This window comes from Perca flavescens, chromosome 3 (assembly GCF_004354835.1).
Source record: "Perca flavescens isolate YP-PL-M2 chromosome 3, PFLA_1.0, whole genome shotgun sequence".
Classification (NCBI taxonomy): Eukaryota; Metazoa; Chordata; class Actinopteri; order Perciformes; family Percidae; genus Perca; species Perca flavescens.
In genome coordinates, this window is record NC_041333.1 from 28,681,752 (window position 1) to 28,701,759 (window position 20,008).

The window sequence follows — 20,008 nt, forward strand, 5'->3', positions numbered from 1 at the left end:
TGTCACACTTGATGCTAATATGAGTGAAACCTCATTCTGTCAAAACCTGTTAGTTGACATGATTATTATTTCTGGCAAGAAAGAAGAAAAACATCAAGTGTAGGGATATGTTGTTTATCTTCAGCTAACATAATGTAATAGGAGAGTATAGTCTCTGTGTTTCAATTATGAATATGCAGCAGCAGGAACTGCACCATCTGTGCTTGTCTGCTTCAGTTACCAGACGAAAGAAAGTGACACCCGTTCGTATTCCAGATTCAAACCACGATCAAACGTTTGCGTACGTCTTCAGTAGCTTAGAGGTTTGTCAGCAGAGTCGGCCAAATAAACATTTAGTCATTTATTTGTGCGCAAATATGCTCTTAAAGGCAAAATAATCTTTTCTCCATGTGCATCAGATTGTCTTTTGTATCACTTTCTCTATATTCCTTTTTTCTGTGGAATGATAGTCCAAGCCAGGATCTGCACATGAACTGGATCATGATGAATTATAATCACCCTGTATTGAGATTACACAGGCCCCCATGGAGTTCTGTGGTAGTGCCTCTGGGTGCGAGTTGATATGGAAGTGGGAATTCTTTGCATATTGATGAGGTTACCATTCCATTTTGTCCCATTGGCATAGTTACAGTTGTTTATTTCCATTCTAGTCTTACACAAGGAAATTGATGAGTCAACCTCTTGGCTAATTCTTGACAAAGATTAATTGAGTCCTTTGCCTTAGTGTTGGGGGTGTGTGTGTGTGTGTGTGTGTGTGTGTGTGTGTGTGTGTCTGTGCGCGTACACACAAGCATTCATTACTGACTCTGTTTGAGTGGCTGTGTGTAGTTGAGTGTTGATAAATAATGAGTGTGGGTGAATATGTAAACTGGGAACAATACTAACCTGGCAATAACATGTGTCACCTGGCTTTAACATGCAGCTGGTATCTGATTGTGTCTGCTAATTATTTAGCTGAACTGGAATCACACCTGGCACTGAAATACGTCTCCTCTGCTTGCCATGCACTTCATTCTCTTTTAAGATATTGATATCTTTGAAAAGTGACTGCATCTTTTCATTCCTTTTTTTTTTAGATAAAACATTTTGTTTATTTCTGTCAACAGTGTTTCTGACATAAATGGATCGGAAACACTGCATTAACACTATTTTTTATTATTTCTATAGGAAGGTGCTACTGTAGGTTATGTAAGGCTTTATTAACAAGTTTTATCAATCATAAAAATGCAGGTGTGCAGTGTTGCGAGAAGTTCTTGTATTTGGCAAAATTCTGGCTTCAGCATTCTGAATTAACTGTAATTTTCTTGTACACTTTTTAGAAAGATGCAGTAATCTTATCGACTTATAATAAACCATGTATCAGCACTTAGGCATAATTTTCAGATAAAAACTGTTGATGAAATTATCAAGAAAATATGTTTTCATGACCTTGTTCAAATGGCAAATTAAATTTAAGTCAGAGTCTAAAATCATTCCCAGATATGTTTACTGCAGTCTGTATTTCTACATTTGATCCTACGTTTTATAGAATCTTTTTTCTGCTCTTTTAGGTAATATGTAAAAGTACTCAGGAGCTTTTTTTCCATCCTAATATCTAAACCAGAGAACGTAACGTTTGTGGTTTTAAACACGTTGACATTGTGAAATGCAGTTTGGTTAGGTTTAGGCATCAAAACTACTTAGTTAAGAAGACATAGTTACTTTTGTTCTGTAAATAAAAAAAAAACCTTTCTATTTACTTTTATTTTCAAATGGGACTCAAGCCCCAGGCTCCTGGGTGAGAGTCCTGTGTTTGTTTGACCCATCCACCAACAATACAAAAGCTTTTGTTAAACTTAATACATAAATAAATGTATTATTACACAAGGACTGTGGATTTGTCCACTATCACTTAAATTGTAAGCACATTAAAAAGGGATCTTTAATGCTCCATATGAGCAGGAGGAAAAACTGTTTCAATGTACATATCGGCATGTCAGGCACAGGTAGATATTTTAACCCAACCTGTGATCTTTCCCAAGTCATTCTTGTCTCATGAAAATGAAAATAACACTTAACTTAATGTGGTTCTAATGTAATTCAATTATGTGTAATTCTATGGTTAGCAATTAAGTGTATGGAACTTTGCTGCAGACTAGAGTACCTGCGTTTAACTTGACAGCTGTCAACATGTAGGTTGGCTACATGACAGATACTGTATATGCAGGCAAAATACTGTCATCTGCATCTTGTTTCGGAATCTGTTGGATCTTTTTGCATAATAACTGTTTTTAACTTGAAAGTGACACACAGCTTGATGCCTTTCACTATTTCATGTTAGCGCTCCTCAATGTCATGTACAGCATATTGGCTATTAAACAGAATTAAAGTCCTGCCTGACTGCAGAAACACCTATTTGACACATGATTTGACATTGAGGAAAACTTTGGTTTAGCTGAAATTATTTATTTTAAATTGTGCTAAAAATTGTTGTACTCCATTGTTAGTTTCTATCCTATACTTATACAGTACCTATCTCTGTATGTAGCTTGTCCAAAGGTATGCTTGTGCTGTTTGACAATACACTCTATGTTCATTCCAAAATAACAGTAAGCAATGAGCTACAATTGACTAAATTCTGCACATAGCTAGTCATTTGATGCAGTGGAGCTTTACAGTAACATGAAACTTTGAGCAGTTGATTTGGTGGATGTAAAGTAAAATCTAAAAACTCTCTACTCAGGTGTGCAAATTACTGTAATTTTAGAGTGATATGCCCATGTTGATTGTACATGCTCTCCCTCTAGGCAGTCAGTTTGCATATGGTTGCTTTTAAACCGGGAGTTGATATGGTTTTATTTGAGCACAATGTGACCACACTGTATTTCAGGGCAGAGTGAAAACAGGGTCATAGATTGGCTTTCCTCTTACACTGGATCAATGTAGCTTATTTAACCTTTGACTTTTTTCCAATAGCAATCCCTGTGGCTCTGGTTTTTATCCACTTTGTTAAGTGGTGTTATTATCATTATTATCATTCTCGCACCCATTGGGTCACTTAACCCCCCGCTGTCTTTCTGTGTCACTCTGAGTCATTGTGGACCCCCTGCTTATGAGTTGAGGCTTGTCACAGGCAGGAATGGCTGGGGTTCAGCTTGGCAATGTTCCCCCCCACACACACACACACACACACACACACACACACACACACACACACACACACATCCTAGCCCTAAAGAGCAGGCGTCTGTTTCAGCCAGATGTGAGCCATCAGCAGAGAAACACACACTCACAAGCACACTCACAATGAAACATATTCACAATTATTGCATTTATATCATGCAAGGATGTGCATTAATACATAATCACACATACACACAGCAGTCCATCCTACAAGCCCCAGAGGAGTGGAACATATGTTTGCTCCCTCACCACTGGGGAGTGTGGCGAAGCAGGGGGGTAATGTTTATGAGAGAGCCTCATTAATATGACAAAACAAGGCTGGCTGAGGGATTTACTGCACACACTGGTGCTGCCATCATCTGTCAGTGCTTCTTATCACCATCTTTACTGCTGTTAGCATCGCTGTTAACATTCCACCAATCCTAAAGCCCAGTGATTAATCACCGTCTTCTACGCGTTCATTTGTGTATTCTGTACCTGTGCCCAGTGGTGAAAAAAGTACTCAGGCCCTTTAAGAGGCCCAAGGACCTATATCTCAAGCAGTTTCTTGCTACTAATAATCACACCTACATGACACAGTTTTCTGTAAAAGATAGAGAGGTTTTGTTCATTTAACATAAATAATTTCTGTAAAGGTGTTTTTGTGTGTGTTCTTCTCACTGGTTTGAAGTGGGCAAATCATAGTTGGAAATAGGTGACGTCACCTACTTCACTGTACCAGTCACAGTTTAGCAACATAAACGTAGCAATACCACAAAAAAGTCCTGCATTCAGAATAGTACCCATGTAAAATTACATAAATGGGCAATTGTTATGCTATATTAGTGTTTGGTTTCCGACTACTATTGAGGAGCTAATTTTAACTAGTTAATGAACAGTTTGGTAGTTTAATGTATGTATAATAATGCATCATATTTTAGAGGCTCATAATATGTTTTGTATTTAAGATCATAATCTTCATATAATATCTAAAATAAAATAGTAACCATAGCTGTCCGATAAATGTAGTGGATTAAATAGTGAAATGAATCACTCTGAAATGTAATGCTGTCATAGTTAGTCAAAGCAGCATGAAATGGAAATACTATAAGTTAACTACTATCAAATGTGCTCAAATGTAAAAAAAAGTTTTATTTTTTATTAAACTATTTAACTGTGCTTCTGTTTGTGTGGAGACAATCACAAACAAATGGTTTCCTGCGTTTTTGAACTTGTGACAAGGAGAGATAAGGCAGTATGGAAATCCATTCTGCGTGGGCTCAGCCTCCCAACTGTCTCTCTCTTTGTTGTAGACTCTCTATCTCCAGCCGACCACATGTTTGAGAGATATTTACAGCTTCTTTTAATAGGATAATTTCACCGTCATTACCATACCGACTGGCTAATCCTATAAACCACATACTCATCTCCGCCCCTTTGTCTCTTAAAGCATGGCGATACTTTGTATTTGCCATTCAAAGCTAAAAACTGTATTAGTCTGTCTCCTAGTCATCCATCACCGGTTGTCAGTCAATAAATCGAAGGATTGATTATGCATTCTTTTGCCTTCTCACCGCCAGAGAGTATTGATGAAAGCGTTTTAAAGTGATGAATGGTGTGGTTTGTTTTGATCATGTGTGACTTAACATGAATTACTGCTGATAAATCACTTATGGAATAATTAATTAGTGCGCTTGGAGAACTGTGCATATAGTAGATCAATAGATCCAGGGGATTATTTTATAGCAACACAATCAAAGCAATCCATTGGGTCAGGTCAGACAGTGTATTACACAAAGCACATTGTGACCATTGGTTACCAAACTAATTAATCTCCGGCAGTGAACTCCTGCCATCAACCATCCAAATTTAACAATCATCTGAGAGGCTGCAGTAATAGTAGTGAATATTGTACTCCTTCCGACAATTGCACTTGCACCAGTCTGGTGTCGGGGAGACTGTTAAACTCCTACTCCTGTATGAGAGGAAATCAAAGACACATTTAGCCTCATAAACTTGTTGAGTTTGTAATGATTAGGCAAAATGCAACACAGAATAGTAAATACACATCACATTTGCTAATATGCAAAAGTACAATCAAGACTGATGGGAATTTTCATTAGTTTTGCAGGTATTGGTCATAAACCAAAGTATTAGACAAATTAAAAATTTTACCTGATGATGGAGTTTAAGGAAAAGTCAGAGGATCACAGTGTTTATTACAATTCATCCTGAGGGGGACATGTTCTGTACAAAACTTAATGGGAATCCATATAATAGTTTTTTGAGAAATTACACTCAAAACCACAAATGTTAATCTCATGGTGGCGCTGTAGTTAAAGTCAAGGTATCACCAAAGTCATGAGGGTTCATCCTCTGGGTACCATGATTGTACAAAACTGTGTGCCAATCAATCCAATAATTGTTGCGATATTGCAGTTTGGACCAAAATGGTGTACCCACCAGCTGACAAATTGGCATTGCCATCTCTAGAGTCACTCCACTAGCATGGCTGAAAATAACAGTCATCTTTATCCTGTACATTGTTTTGGTGTTTCTACTATACTGCCACAGATTATTATTAGTTATTTGAAATATGTAAAATCTAGGGCTGGGTACCAAATTCAATACTTTTTGGCCACCAACCGAATTGCCTCTAAAGTATCTAGTATCAAAAAATACCTTTACAGATTATTATTAGTTATTTGAAATATGTAAAATCTAGGGCTGGGTACCAAATTCAATACTTTTTGGCCACCAACCGAATTGCCTCTAAAGTATCTAGTATCAAAAAATACCTTGTCATTCAATAGCCAATTTCAAAACCTAAGGAGTAAATCTCATCAACATCAGTGAACCAATAAGCATGCAGCATGCTTCTACCATGATCTGATAATGTTTGTGATTGGCTGTCTAATGTTACACGTCGCAGAGGCAGGCAGGAAAAACTCTACGTTATGCACAGAGACGGGGCTCACGAGACGGGGCTCACGAAAAATAAAATAAAAGATTTGTGCTGTAATGTGTAATGTGTAATCTTGTAGTTTCTTTTTGTTTTAGAAAATTGGTATCGGAAAAAAGTATTGCTTAGGAACCAATATCAAAGTCACTGTATTGGTATTGGTACCGGTATTGGAAATTTTTTAACGATACCCAGCCCTAGTGAAGTCTAATCTAACTGATAAATGAATCAAACTGTTCCTTATTTCCCTTATGCACCAAGGAAAGAGGATCATCTGTCTTAAAAGCAGTTACCTTCTATGCAGATGAGACTATTCTACACTAATCGCATCTTTCCTCCCCTCTGTTTCCCCTTCATGTCTGCAGGGCGGTGGTGCACATTCAGGTCAACGATGTGAATGAGTTTGCCCCTGTGTTTCGGGAGCCCCAGTACCAAGCCGCGGTGACGGAGGGCAAGATTTATGACAGCATCCTGCAGGTGGAGGCCACTGACCAGGACTGCTCCCCACAGTACAGCCAGATCTGTAACTACCAGATCACCACCACCAACACACCTTTCGCTATAGATCGCAACGGTGAGTAGAAGACAGGAAAAGATAGGCTTATGTTGATAGCCTCCACAAGGATGCATAGTTTTGTATTAACAGGGATGCCCATTGACAAAGCCATAAGATATGTCAGTACTTGTCACAAAGAAACCTTGTCATTTCACCTAAACTGTTATCAACCGTGTGTAACATTAAGTACATTGAAGTTTTATTTTGTGAAATGTTGTCACTTTTTTGGTGTACAGTACCCACTTTTCCTCTAGCTACTACCGGCATCCACAGCATTTCTGCTTCACTTATTTCAATGATTTCCCACGTGTCCAAGAACATCTTCCAATCAAGTTTTTTGTTCTGCATTGGTTCGAAATGTGGCACTCTTGATCTAAAAATCCCATCCATCCACACATATGCACTTTACAGCCATAGGAGATATACCCATAAGCCCTCAAACACTATAAACACACATACCAAAACTTAATACTCTGACAGATGTCTCTCCCCAGGATAAAATGTGGTATTTGCTCTTTCCAAGGACAAAGTCAAGCTTTGCTCAGGAAAGCCATCAGTCACCACAAATCAGATCACAGAAGTCTGAGCACAAAGAAACATGACGAACACACACAGATAGAGATAAATGCTAAGAAAAATCCATAGACACTCCTACCTAAAAAATACCTTTATAAATGGACTTGGCTTTCCTGAGTTGACACTTGCACTGTAACTTAGTTTCTTGAATATTACAAATTAAGATTGCATCACACAAATACAGACGTAATGTGTGTGTGAGAGAGATAACTACACAAATCTGAAAAGATTGGGTATTTTCTCCAATATAATAGCCACTGCTGACCTATTGGGCCTTACTAGTTTGATGGGGGACACACTGAGCTCTGCCATTGGTATTATTACATTCATATTTCTAAATAGTCCATAGATGATTATTTTCCTTTCATTCTCCTTCCTTGTTTCAACACTCTTGTCGGGGAGCTCATACAAAGTCAAGTAGGATAAAATGTATTCCTTGAGTGCACACTTTAAATCTAAATCCAAACTACTTGATCCTTATCCCTGTTAGACAAGCTATTTAAATACAACTTGCTCTAGTGGCTCTTCTAAACAATCTGCATGCACTTTGTTTTTCTGTTTTAGGAGACATACACTAGATGCAAGGGACATTAATGTTTAGGTGCTTGTTGCTGCCGAGCTTTTCCCACTGCTGAGTTGTTGCAATTAAAAGGTTGACTGGATGAGGTTAGGGTCAAAGTACACTGTGAATGATACAGGAGGGAGGCTGCAGCCAGAGTGTTCTTTTTTCTCTCTTTCCATTTGAAGGGGTCTCACTCTCAAAAGGCTTTGAGAGCTCTTGAACTCAAGAGCACCTGAGAGAGAGAGGGAGTCGATGGAGTAAGGAAAGGAGGAGTTGGCTGTGTGGGCAAGAGTAAGTGCTATAAGAGGACCAGCAAGAGAAGTAAAAAGAAAACTGTAGTGGGGATAAACACAACTAAAAAGATAGAGTTGGTGATATTCTATATGTTGCTCATTGTCAAGGAATCATGAAAAGATCAATAGCAACAATGAGTTGATTCTACTAACAAGTATTCCTTTTGCCAAAGCCAGATTTTTCTAATTATTCCTCTGTGGCAAAGATCTCCATTGTTGTATAAAAACTGTTAAAAACAACATGTGAGTAACATTTACTAAATATTACAGTGGAAACGACTGAAAAAATTTAACAATGTACTGTGGCTATAGAGCTGCTAACATGGCAAATAAAAAGTATTAAACACACATCAGTGGGCCACACTGTTACAATGCGTGACATGTTCATTGCCATGAATCTGGTAGTGTAAATACCCACTAGCACACCAAATGTGTATTGATCCGCAACTGAAAATAGTCCCCAATAACTGCTTTTTTTCCTCCTGTTTGATTAAGTTTGCTAAAAACGGCAGTTCCCAAGAGTTTTGTGAAATTACTGAGCCTTTATTTTTAACTTTACATTTATTTAGCTGACGCTTTTATCCAAAGCGACTTATGACAAGTGCATACAAAAGTGAATCAAAAATATCCCGGATACCGGCGCCACCAGAGTCTGCAGAGTAGCCTAGTGATTGGGCACTATCTAAGTCCTGTCCATACACCCACCTGACCAATCGTGAGTCAATCACAGCTGCCAATCATTGCAGTCTATGCATCAACCCCTGGGTACAACCCCCAACATTTCAAGATTCATGCAAGTAACATCAACTTCAGAAAATATGCTGAACTGCTTCAAGTGCTTTATTTAGAAACAAAGTTTTTTGTTAATTGTATGGGTCAAGGTGCAGTCTGAACAGATGAATTTTCTGTTTTCTGCGATAGAAGATGTGTTGAGTTTCTGCTGTCCTCCTGATGTCAATGGTGAGCTCGCTCCACCATTGTGTCCCCAGGACAGTAAACAGTCCTGCAAACAGTCACTAAAAAACAGAATCTATGTATTTGTGACCTCTGACCTCAGCAGGAGCAATGCACACAAAGGGTAGGGAAGTCAGAAAGAATTAAGAGATGGACTAACTAAGTGTTGGTTTTGGTCTATTGTTGAGTAATAGTCTTCCTATAATGCCTTGTCCTTCAAAGGAAGACCATCAGGGCTAAGCAGCATTTGGTAAGAAATGCTCTGTGGTAATATTGGATAGTAATTATAAAGGGATGATAGAGGGAATTCATAAAGACAGATGCAAATGTGGTTTGCTTGTGTGTGTGTGTGTGTGTGTGTGTGTGTGTGTGTGTGTGTGTGTGTGTGTGTGTGCGTTTGATAGAGACGCAAATGGAGAGATCAAAATGGTGGATAAAGTAGTCATTTTATTTCGCTGGCCACTCTTGCCAGCAGTCACAGCACGCACAGCCTGCTGACACGGATAAGTTGATATAGTAATTGAAGGAGCGGTGATAGGAACCTCCATAGGTGTGAGTGTGTGTGCATACTTGAAATAAAGAGAGCATGCCACACAACAGATGAGACAGCAAACAGTAAAAATGGATGAGGCTGAAAAATAGTGAGACAATGATGTGCATTGAAATGGAATGGGAGGGTTGGAAAGGGGAGAATGAGGAGGGAAGGAATTCTAAACAAGCTCAGAGGGAGACAGAGAATTGGCAATGAGGAGGACGAAAAGCCGAACATTGCTGTCCTCATATGAATTACATCTAATCCTCCCACTCACACACTCATATTCAAATATACCACATTATCAACATTCAGCTTCCTCTGCACCTCTCTCCCCACAATACACATACCTCAAGAAGAATCCGGGCTGTAATATAAGTCGCAATAACTCATTCTAGCTACGCTTCAACTCGCAGCCAATAAGGGCCAATATTGTATCTTTTCAATGTTCTCGACACCCCAAAAGTGTTCTCAGTCAGGTTGCCACCTCCCTGCCCAGGCCTGGCTGCCTGTATTGCATTGTCATCTGTCTGTAGTGGAAGACTCATCAAATATTAACAGACACATTAGGAGCAAAAGAGCTCCCTTCATGCACTCTGCTCAGCATGAGAAAAGACTGGTTTGGTAAATGGATCGCAGTTACCAACAAGGCAGCAGACTCCAGGTCACTGAATGTGGTCTGGGTGCTGATTGTACTGAAGAGAAGTAGCTTATTTGTTTCTTTTAAGGTGCTGTGTGCAGCATTCTAAAATCAAAAAATCCTTGCCACATTAATCTTTATATATTTGGTCAAATTCACACCTTTGACTTGGGCTTGTCATGAATATGATTATTTCAGACTGGATAAATATAAAAATAAAAAAGACTTGCAAATTGACTTTGGTAGAAATTACTTTTGACTTCTACCTTGACCCAAACCGAAAGTAGAAGAATCCTGGCTGTAACCAGCAAAATATTCGGAGAAAAACCAGACATCCACGTCAGTATTTGAAAGACTTGTTTTTAATGTGCATTTGAATTAATGATTTGTTTTAGGTGCCAAGGCTCTATCTAAAGATGATTAATGTTAAAAGAGTGCTCCAGAGATTTAGCATTACACTCCTATAACACTGTCAAACTCTAGATAGTTTAAGAAAAAGGATCAAAATCAATGTAGTAGAACCAGAGATATCGTTTTTTATCTCCAAGCATTCTTTCTTCATCATCATCTGTCAAAATCTGGGACCTACATCACCAACAATTCTCTCCGTGGCCCCAGTGCGTGGAGCTTGGAGCAGCCGAGATCTGCTAAAATCTGCCGGATGAAGCGAAACTACTTTGCTCAGCTCCCTCAGGAGATAAATACTAAATACTTTATATAACTCTTTTCACGTGTACAGTAGTACTCACCAACACCGGTAACCTGACACTGATATGTTATCACTTTTAATTTACAGTATTTTTCAGAAAAGTAACACCGGGGAGGACAAATACTGTACCAATATTTTCAGTGCATCAGAAAGCAATAGAAAAGTTGTCTTTATTTTGAGAAACCTTAGCGCTAATCAAACCACTTGTGAGAGATAGAGGCTACCTTTTTTCCCAGCCATCTCATTTGTTATAGTAATTATATTAAGGCATCACAGTTAATTTCACAATGATATATAATGATGCTTTAAAATGAACTACCCATTACTCCTTTAAGCAAACAGTTATACACACATACACACACACACTCCCACACACAAACATAAGATGTATAGGCAGATAAGCAGCCGTACAAAACGTTCTGTTTTCTATAATAAGTCATATATGCCATTAATACAGAGGAGATTATACAGTAGACACACACTTGATTATGACTGCTGTTATTCACTTTCCTCAAGGCAGTTTAACGTGTGTACTTAACTTTCATACTGTCTGTAGTTATATAGACTAAATATGTCAGTAAACAGAAGAGAAGTAATCAGACTGAAGTAAAGCTACATTAAGAATATGTTTGAAAGTCAAGAGAAGCGATACATATGGAATTATATCTGTTGCACATTTCTTATGACTACAGTAAAATAATGCTCATTTAGCTGTAAAAGCTCACCAAGCCGTTTTATGACTCCATAAAGTCTGTCTCCAAATCTCTGGTGACAGAGTAACTCCAGCCTGTTTCTAAGCCACAACATTATACATTTTATAATAACTTCCTGAACCACTTCAAAAATTCCATTATACCTCAAGTTCTGAACAAATGGCCTTATTCCAGACTGTAGGAAAGAGATTTTAAACTCAATGCTACATCAAACTAACAGGTTGATTTGATTGATTATGTACCACATATTTCAGACATTTTATAAACTGTGTCACATAATTCATATGAAGCAAAGTAAAATATTTGACTTGTTAATTAGACTATGTGGCATCAAACACAATATGCATGTTTATATTGAAACGGAAAATCGTACACAGGAGCTAGACCTAGGAGCTGGTTGTTGTTTGTTTTATTGTTATTTCAGAGTTATCCCAAACTCTGCCAGTTAGAAGCTACTTTTAGCCTTAGCATTTTTTTTTTTAATAAAGTCTTAGGACCCTAAAACTGAAGCACCTAAATGTAATTCAGCCATTATTCATTTCATTATTTGCACCTGTGCTTTTCCTGCTGTCACATGCCAACATGTCTTCTGTGACAAAGGCCTATTGCTCCTGATAAGAACCATCCTATTCCCCGTAATGAGGCTAATCATATTACCTAAATTAATTTCAGGTGTTTGGTTTTTTCACTGAAACTGTTTACTGGAATACAGAAACCAAAACTGCACAGAATATTTGTTTTTTTTAGATATAGTTTGACACATCCATAAAGACTGAACTTCTACTCCCACCACACACTATGAAGACAATGTTGTTAAGTGACATAATTTCACCTGATTTTGAGCTTTTGAGGACTTGAGTGCATCCAACAGGGTGTTTTCATTATGAGACACAATAGGGGAACTGAATTTAATCTTCAGTGCATTATAATAAATAAAAAAAAAAACTATTGTGCGTTGAGTGTGACCTTGACCCTCTTTTTTTCCACACAAGGTAACATCCGGAACACTGAGAAGCTGAGCTATGACCGGCAGCAGCTGTACAAGATCCAGGTCACAGCCTGGGACTGCGGCCAGAAGAGAGCCTTGCACAGCGTCCCTGTCCACATTGACGTCAAGCCTGTCTGCAAGCCTGGCTGGCAAGGTGGGCAATCATCACATAAAATATGTGTGCAATGATTTCAGGCAGGTCTGAGCAGTGTTTATACATCCAGAAACAGAGATACAATTATCTGTGTGTGATTACTTTGCTTTGTCTGTGTGTGCCTGGCTGTATAGACCGAACCACTGTGACATTGCGTTCTTTTGTGTAGACAAATGGCAGTTGATTTGAAGTGCAGAGATATGTGAAATCGGCAAACCTGTATATTTCTGCTGTCATTTTCAGCCGTGACAGAAGCGTTTAAAGATATCAAGTTAAACACGGTGCTCAGACCTATCTGATGTTTCTGCTGTGCTTATTGTTTGTACTGTGTATGTTTTGCTAGTGGCTTTGATAATCAAATCTACTGCTACGAACAGCAACATCTCACCGCCGGTTTAGTCTGGTTTAATGGATTTACAATGCTGGGATAAAGCGCACCCTCTCACGCACCAGATGTCCTTCCCATCTTGTTATCTCGCTGTAAGGGTTTAGTGCTGTCCGGGATGGTTGTAATTGGTTTAAAGAAATACAAACAAGACAGAGCATTGTTTTCCCCTATCCCAGGATAGATAGGTGGTGTAGCCAGACCATAGTCCAGCGCCGAAAAGCGCTGTGGAGATAAGTCTGGCAATGTAAGACTGCTGGGTTGTGTAATTTTCCTTAGTCTGTGGCCCAACAGGTAAATTAGGTCTCACTCTTACTGTAGGGAAAGTGTTGAGATATTAAAGCATCAAACATGCATTTTAGATGAATGAGATGAGAGTATATCCAGTTGCTCCCCGTTTTCTCAGCGCAGTTAAATTGTATGTACGGGATCTGGTTGTTTTATTCCCTGTGATGTTATGCGAACAAACATTGTGATTGGGTTTATTGTACATCATGTGCACAAGGATGGAGCATGAAATAAGAGCTGTGTGTGTTCTCTTTATGCTCACAGAAACACAATAGTCTATAGTATGTCAATACTTTAGTGTTTGTGCTTACGTCTGAATGTGTCGTACTTGCAGTCGTCTGTGTATCTGATTTTTCTCCATTTGTGCTTATCATACCGGTCTCTCCTCCCTCTCTTTTCCTTTACTGAGCCTCTCTCTCTCTCTCTCTCTCTCTCTCTCTCTCTCTCTCTCTCTCTCTCTCTCTCTCTCTCTCTCTCTCTCCTTTCTTCCCTGAGGAATTGGCCTGTCAAGTTTAACTGGTGTGATCAACAGCACTTTACTAAGAACACCGTGACACAGCCAACATGGCTCTTAGCACATCAGAAAGCAGTCATGGCAGCCTTAACAAGGCCAAGAGTAATGCAAAGACAAGTGTCTGCGGTGAGTGCTAAAACAACACAAACAGTGCTCTGGATAACTTCAGACGCAATTTACACTTGTCAGAAAGGGCAATGGCTCGCGATGAAAGACGAACACATGCAGGGTAAGGCTTCACATGTAACCAGTCTTTGTTGTTCTGTCATTAACAAGGTGATTCATGTGCTGGATTCCTTTGGCGTCCAGCCATTTATCGTCCCACAGGATATGATGTTAGCGGGCTGGTGATAAACAGTGGTAAATGAGGACCCTGGCAGCAGCTCAGTGGTAGCCACTGAACCCTGCAAAAACTGTTAAGTTGTTTGGCTCATGTTCAATCTATGTTTTCTCAAAACAAGTGCAACACATGCCTGTGTTTTTAGATAAATGTTAATGTTTCTGATCCAAGGCAGAAATGTTCAAGCCCAAGGTCGGGATCTTAAAACAAGACAGGAAGAGCCAGATCATTTAATTTTGCATCAAGAAAATAAATGTTTCAAGGAATGTCTTGAATTTCTTAACATTAGTAGGGTCTAGCCTAAATAATTTCTGAAAATGGGTACTTTTTGCAGTGAATAACAGTTCTAATTTTAAGATCCCGCGGAATTAAGGTCACCAAATCAAACAACGACAAAGAAAGTGATAGTAAAAAAAAGAGTAAAAGTGTTAGACTTTGTTCTCGATTTCAAAATGAGTACATGTAAGTAGTACAAAGTCACTGTGGCAGCACTTGGCAGCATGCTGTGCAGTGGGGGTTTTATCTGCCTAATGCCAAGGGGCAAGAGAGTAGGCTAAGACATTTGCACATAGTCGTTGACACAGTTCAATCCGAAATCTTCTCATATCAAAAACACTCCCACTTTTGGGATGAATATACTCTGCACACACAGTTACTGTGGGAGTATGTGTCGGTCCAATGTCGGCAAACAACGCACATGCATTCACACACAAACAAACACACAGTGTATGTGGTTGTACAGAGTGACATTAACTCCCTCTACAGGCTCTCAGCCTTAATCCTGTCTTTGAAGCCTGTTTGCAATATTTTTTTTTGCGTTAGTGCATTTTTCAAATTAGGATTTTCAGCATACCATTATGGTGAGAAGACACACACAGATACACCCAAGCACAGATGCGCTCTCCCTTGATGAAAGGGCACTTGTCCCTATGAGCGTTGTATGGCAGCGGGATGAAGGGAAGGATGGAGAGGGGGAAGTAAATGCCATGGCCACAGGTCAAGGGATATTGAATAGGGCTAGTGGTTGTATTAAAGGCCGGCTACTGTGGGAATGTCAAAGACACACACACACACACACACACACACAGAAGATGTGCTTTCTTCCAGTAAAAAAACAGTAATCTGTCTGTTCAAATTAGCTATAGTCACTGGCTCTTGACAGTAGGGCTCAGCTGTGTGTCTCTCATGACAAATCACATGTCCTCATTTGGCTTGTGGAAACTCTTTTTACTGACGGATAGTGCCTGTTCACCCGCACAAACACACACACACACACACACACACACAAACACGGGTTTGTATAGGTGTGTGCATCACCATATCAGCTTTTTTCTTTTTAATTTCTATTCTAACTTACTATTATATACTACTATACTATTTTTGCTTGCTTGTTTTCTGTTTGGATCCTACTGTATTTTAACCGTTACCCAATGGTACCTTTTTTTCGGTACTTTCCCTCTATAATTACAAAACAGTTATTGTACAGTTATTTCAGTTGTAAAAATTATTGTCAAACCGATTTATCCTATGTACTTAGAAAATTATGTTATTTTCTTAGAATATGTTACACTCTAAAGAAATTAAACAAAAATAAAACCCCTCCCTCTCTCCTCCCAAACCCCTCCCAACAACCTATTAAATTGAATAATTATTAATTTCTTACTCACTGTAACTTTTATTCTTGTATTTGTATATCCTTTTTCTAGCCTGTTTTATTTTCATGATCGTTTTTAATTGCTCTTTAATGTTTTATGTAAAGCACTTTGAATTGCCTTGTTGCTGAAAGGTGCTGTAGAAATAAAGTTGCCTTTCCTTACAACCTCAGCCTGTCAGTCAATCACCAGGGCGTAGAAACCACTGTTGTGCCTGCTTAAGAAGTGTAACGTCAACAGCACCGCGACCGCATTCGTCTCGCCATTAATATCATATCGCAGCTAACGCTGTCTGCGTGAAGTTTTGAAAAACTGTAACCATATTTGAAACCAATTTATTGGCATTTCCGTGACTCACTGTGACTTCAACAAAACTGCAGAGCCGACGTAGTTTCCACCGTCCGCAGCTATGCGTGTATGTGCGAGTGTGTGTGTGTTTGTGTCAGAGCTCTGCTCTCTCTCAATTTTCAGAGAGGACAGATAAGCTTGAGCTTACGCGCTCTCAGGTACCGAAATTTCGACGTTTAACATGTAAAAAAGGGGGCCAATTTACTGGTCGCACATATGCGAATGAATGTAAAATTCAGTAGCACACTCTCAAATTTTGGTGGCAAAATGCGACCATTTGGTCGCAGTCTGGACCCCTGACAAACTAGCGCAGTGCCCATTGAAAATGTGCCTGTTTGGAACGGGCCGATTGCTTGGCCTGTGGTATTGCTGCTTGTAGAATTCTTCAAAACCAAATTGTACCCCAAAATTATTTATAGAAGGACCCCAAACCACTTAATGTGCAACTCCACTGTATAGCCTACTACTAACTTACAGTGTAGGTTACGTCTACGTCAGAGGAAGACATTGTACCACTATATTTACCTGACAGAGAACGCTGCAGATTCAGAATGTAATTCACAAAATATCACAATGACAATGTGGAGTAATCAGACATTAGTATAATGGATTCATGGCAGTGCGCTACCCACCCGCTCCGTTATGAGAGCTAATCAGCACATATCTGCGTTAATCAACCACCAGAACCGTGTGTGTGGGGGGGGTGCGTGCATGCAGAGAGAGAGAGAGAGAGCGAGAGAGAGAGAGACAGTGTTGTCTCGTGTCGTATGATCGTTAGCGAATTTAACTATTTTCTGTAAAAAGTGTTATATCAAATAAACTTATTAAGCTTATTATACCTTTCATAAAAAACAGAATACTCAGAGGAGCAATTCTGCTCGATAATGAGTACTCTTATTTTTACTTACCTCTACTTTATACTTAAAGCAGCTATAATCCATGTTTTTATAATGTATTAAATGACAATGTGACAGTATAAAAGGTGTCACTCGTAGAGAGTGAGCAGCTCCCCTCGGCTTTATCCAGCTTATAGCAAATTTTAGCTTAGTTTAGGTTGTCCGGCCACAACTTCACGGCTTACTTTCATAGCATAGTTTCTAGCCACAGCAGGCAGCTGTTTTCAGCAAAATAGCTCAAAAGATCCACTGTATATACCTGCTCAGTACCAACAGTACCAAGACAGACAAAGCAAATAGCTGGGGAACATAGTGAAGCATTTAGCAGCTAAAGAGACTAAACAGAGCTAAATGAGAGTGAATATTGATTTACATTCATCAGGTGGACAGAAACATGATTTCAAATAATAATGTTGCTTTTGATAAGTGCAATGTGTGCAAAATGAGCAACTGTTTGCTAACAAGTTCAGCCACTTACTTTGAAAGGTGATAATACATCAGTGTTGTGTTCACAACTTTTTCCCATTGTTTCCATGTGGCCAAAAAATTTTTAGTTATTGCAAGTTTTATTTTACAGAATTGTGATTTGCCTGTATTTGTTACCACTGAACCTATGTTCTTTTGCACATCTTGAGATGCACTTGGACAAATCATCAGTGATGTAGCCTGGGGTCATCTGGTGTTTCTGGTCTTTCAATATCAGACACCGTCACCTAGGCGACCCAGTCAGGGTTAATCAGGCCCTAGTCTCGCTTTGCCAGACCTTCCTCCACAGCGCTGCGGAGGACTAATCAGGCCCCAGTAGCATATGTGGACCACAGTCCGTCCTTTTTGATCCACAGCTATCTTGATGCCTCTTAGCAGCATCATTGATGTGCCTGATGGTTCCCTTCCTGTTGAGTCCTGGGATGCTAAGGAACTTGAAGGCCCTGCATAAGGACTGGCTGGAAGAGCCTCTGCATCCAGCCTTGATGAAAACTCATTGTGAACTCCAGCACTTGCCTCCTTCATCCGGTTCTCCCAGGGGACAGGGACTGGATTTGATCACGCAGGACCACTTGCCTTGCTGTTTTGGACATTAGGACTTTGTTTGGCTTGTATCTTTTGTTGGACCATGTCTTCCTGGACCTTTGCACTATCTTGTAACAAAGTCGTAAAATGCTGCAAAGTCAGGCCCATCATGACACCGCTGTTCCAATCAGCACAGTGGTCACATGGAAACTACATCCTGGCTTTAGGATTGTCACAAAATCAGAGCCAACAGGGAGGAAGGAGGGAAGTGTATAATCAACATGTTTTCCTGCTAGTCAACAATAATTTAAAACTTTTCAAACTACTTTCAGCCATCTCTTATCTAGTCTCTTCATCGTCCTGCTCTCCACACATAAAAAAATACACATAAAGACACACACAGGAGTAAAACTAATAATGGAATGAGTGGACAGAAGGAGAGATAAGCGAGAGAGTGAGCAGGCCGCTGTTGAGCCTCTTCTTTTCATTTGATAGGATGGTTATCAGTTTTATTTGGTGTGATACAGTTTGTTTCTAACACCACAATAAGACAGTTTGACAGAAAACTTTAATTGTCAATCTTACAGCCCACAGGCCTGACACCAGCAGTGTGAGAAACCAATCTGTTCTTGTTTCCTTCGATTGTTTAAATGTAGAAATAACCATGCAAAAAAGCATGGCTACAGTGTCGACTAATTAAAAAACCACATTGTGCACGTAGGAATGTCTGGCATTGGTATCTTCTAGTTTGAGCAAAGTCTACAGCTACGTTGGCAGCTCTATGATGCAATACTTATATATACTGTAGACTAACCTGTGTTATGTTTTGAAGAGGAAGACATACTTTATTAATCCCACAAGGGGAAATTAGATTTTGTTCACTCTGTTGTTAGTTACAGACGTTACACACAGGCCTGAAATACACAGACAGGATCTATATAGAACATGCACAAATGGAGAGTGAGGGGGCGGCCAGTGAAAGCAGGAGTTTTGTGCCTTGCTCAAGGGTACATTGGCAGTTCCTAGGAGATGAACTGGCACCTCTCCAGCTTCCAGTCCACACTCCATTCTTGGTCGGTACGGTGACTTGAACCGGCGCCCCCTCCAGTTCCCAAGCCAAGTCCCTACGGACTGAGATACTACCACCCCACTTGACACTTGACACTTGAAAGCTTTAAAGTTCAGAGTTATAACTATAAAATATTTCTTCCTATCAAACCCATGTACAATCACACGCACCGCTTAGCAAAATACTTGAGTGACAGATTGCCGCACTAATGAAAAAACAACCACTGCATATTCATATCCATCCTTTGTGTGTTGACTAAGGCTCTGAGCCTTGTGTACTTGTGTGTCCATGCAACTTGTGTGTGAGTTGGGTGCACTCGTGCCTTAGCATACTGTTTTACCTTTCAACATCCCCAAATTAAAACTGACCCATTGATATTGTCTGTCCCAGCAATTAATCTGAACCTCAGACTGCAGTTCAGGTTTCTAAAATATTAGGGAAGAATTAGATAATACAACATAGGTGTTTGTGTTATATATGTTTGCATTTTACTGAATGCATGAGTGAATATTCACCTTGACAACTTGACAACAGTAGAGTTATATGGCATCTAAACAATACTAATGGAATAATTCAATGAGTATATACTATGTGTAAGTAACAATAACATGTGACTTTACAAGATTATACTTATATATAGCTGTTAATAAATATAATATATAATATAAAAACATTGTATACCATACTTGTTTGATGTCTCTATTTCTCTACAAAATTTAAATGAA

The 20,008-nt window shown here is 39.3% G+C and overlaps 1 protein-coding gene across 1 annotated transcript in view; it reads left to right on the plus strand.

The window, feature by feature from the left end:
• LOC114552916 (calsyntenin-2) overlaps positions 1-20,008 on the plus strand; it is a 179,412-nt gene that overhangs the window by 64,864 nt on the left and 94,540 nt on the right. The window contains exons 6-7 of the mRNA XM_028574010.1: positions 6,469-6,677; positions 12,631-12,780. Of these exons, the coding sequence (XP_028429811.1) occupies positions 6,469-6,677; positions 12,631-12,780 (359 nt within the window). The remainder of the gene's footprint in view (positions 1-6,468; positions 6,678-12,630; positions 12,781-20,008) is intronic.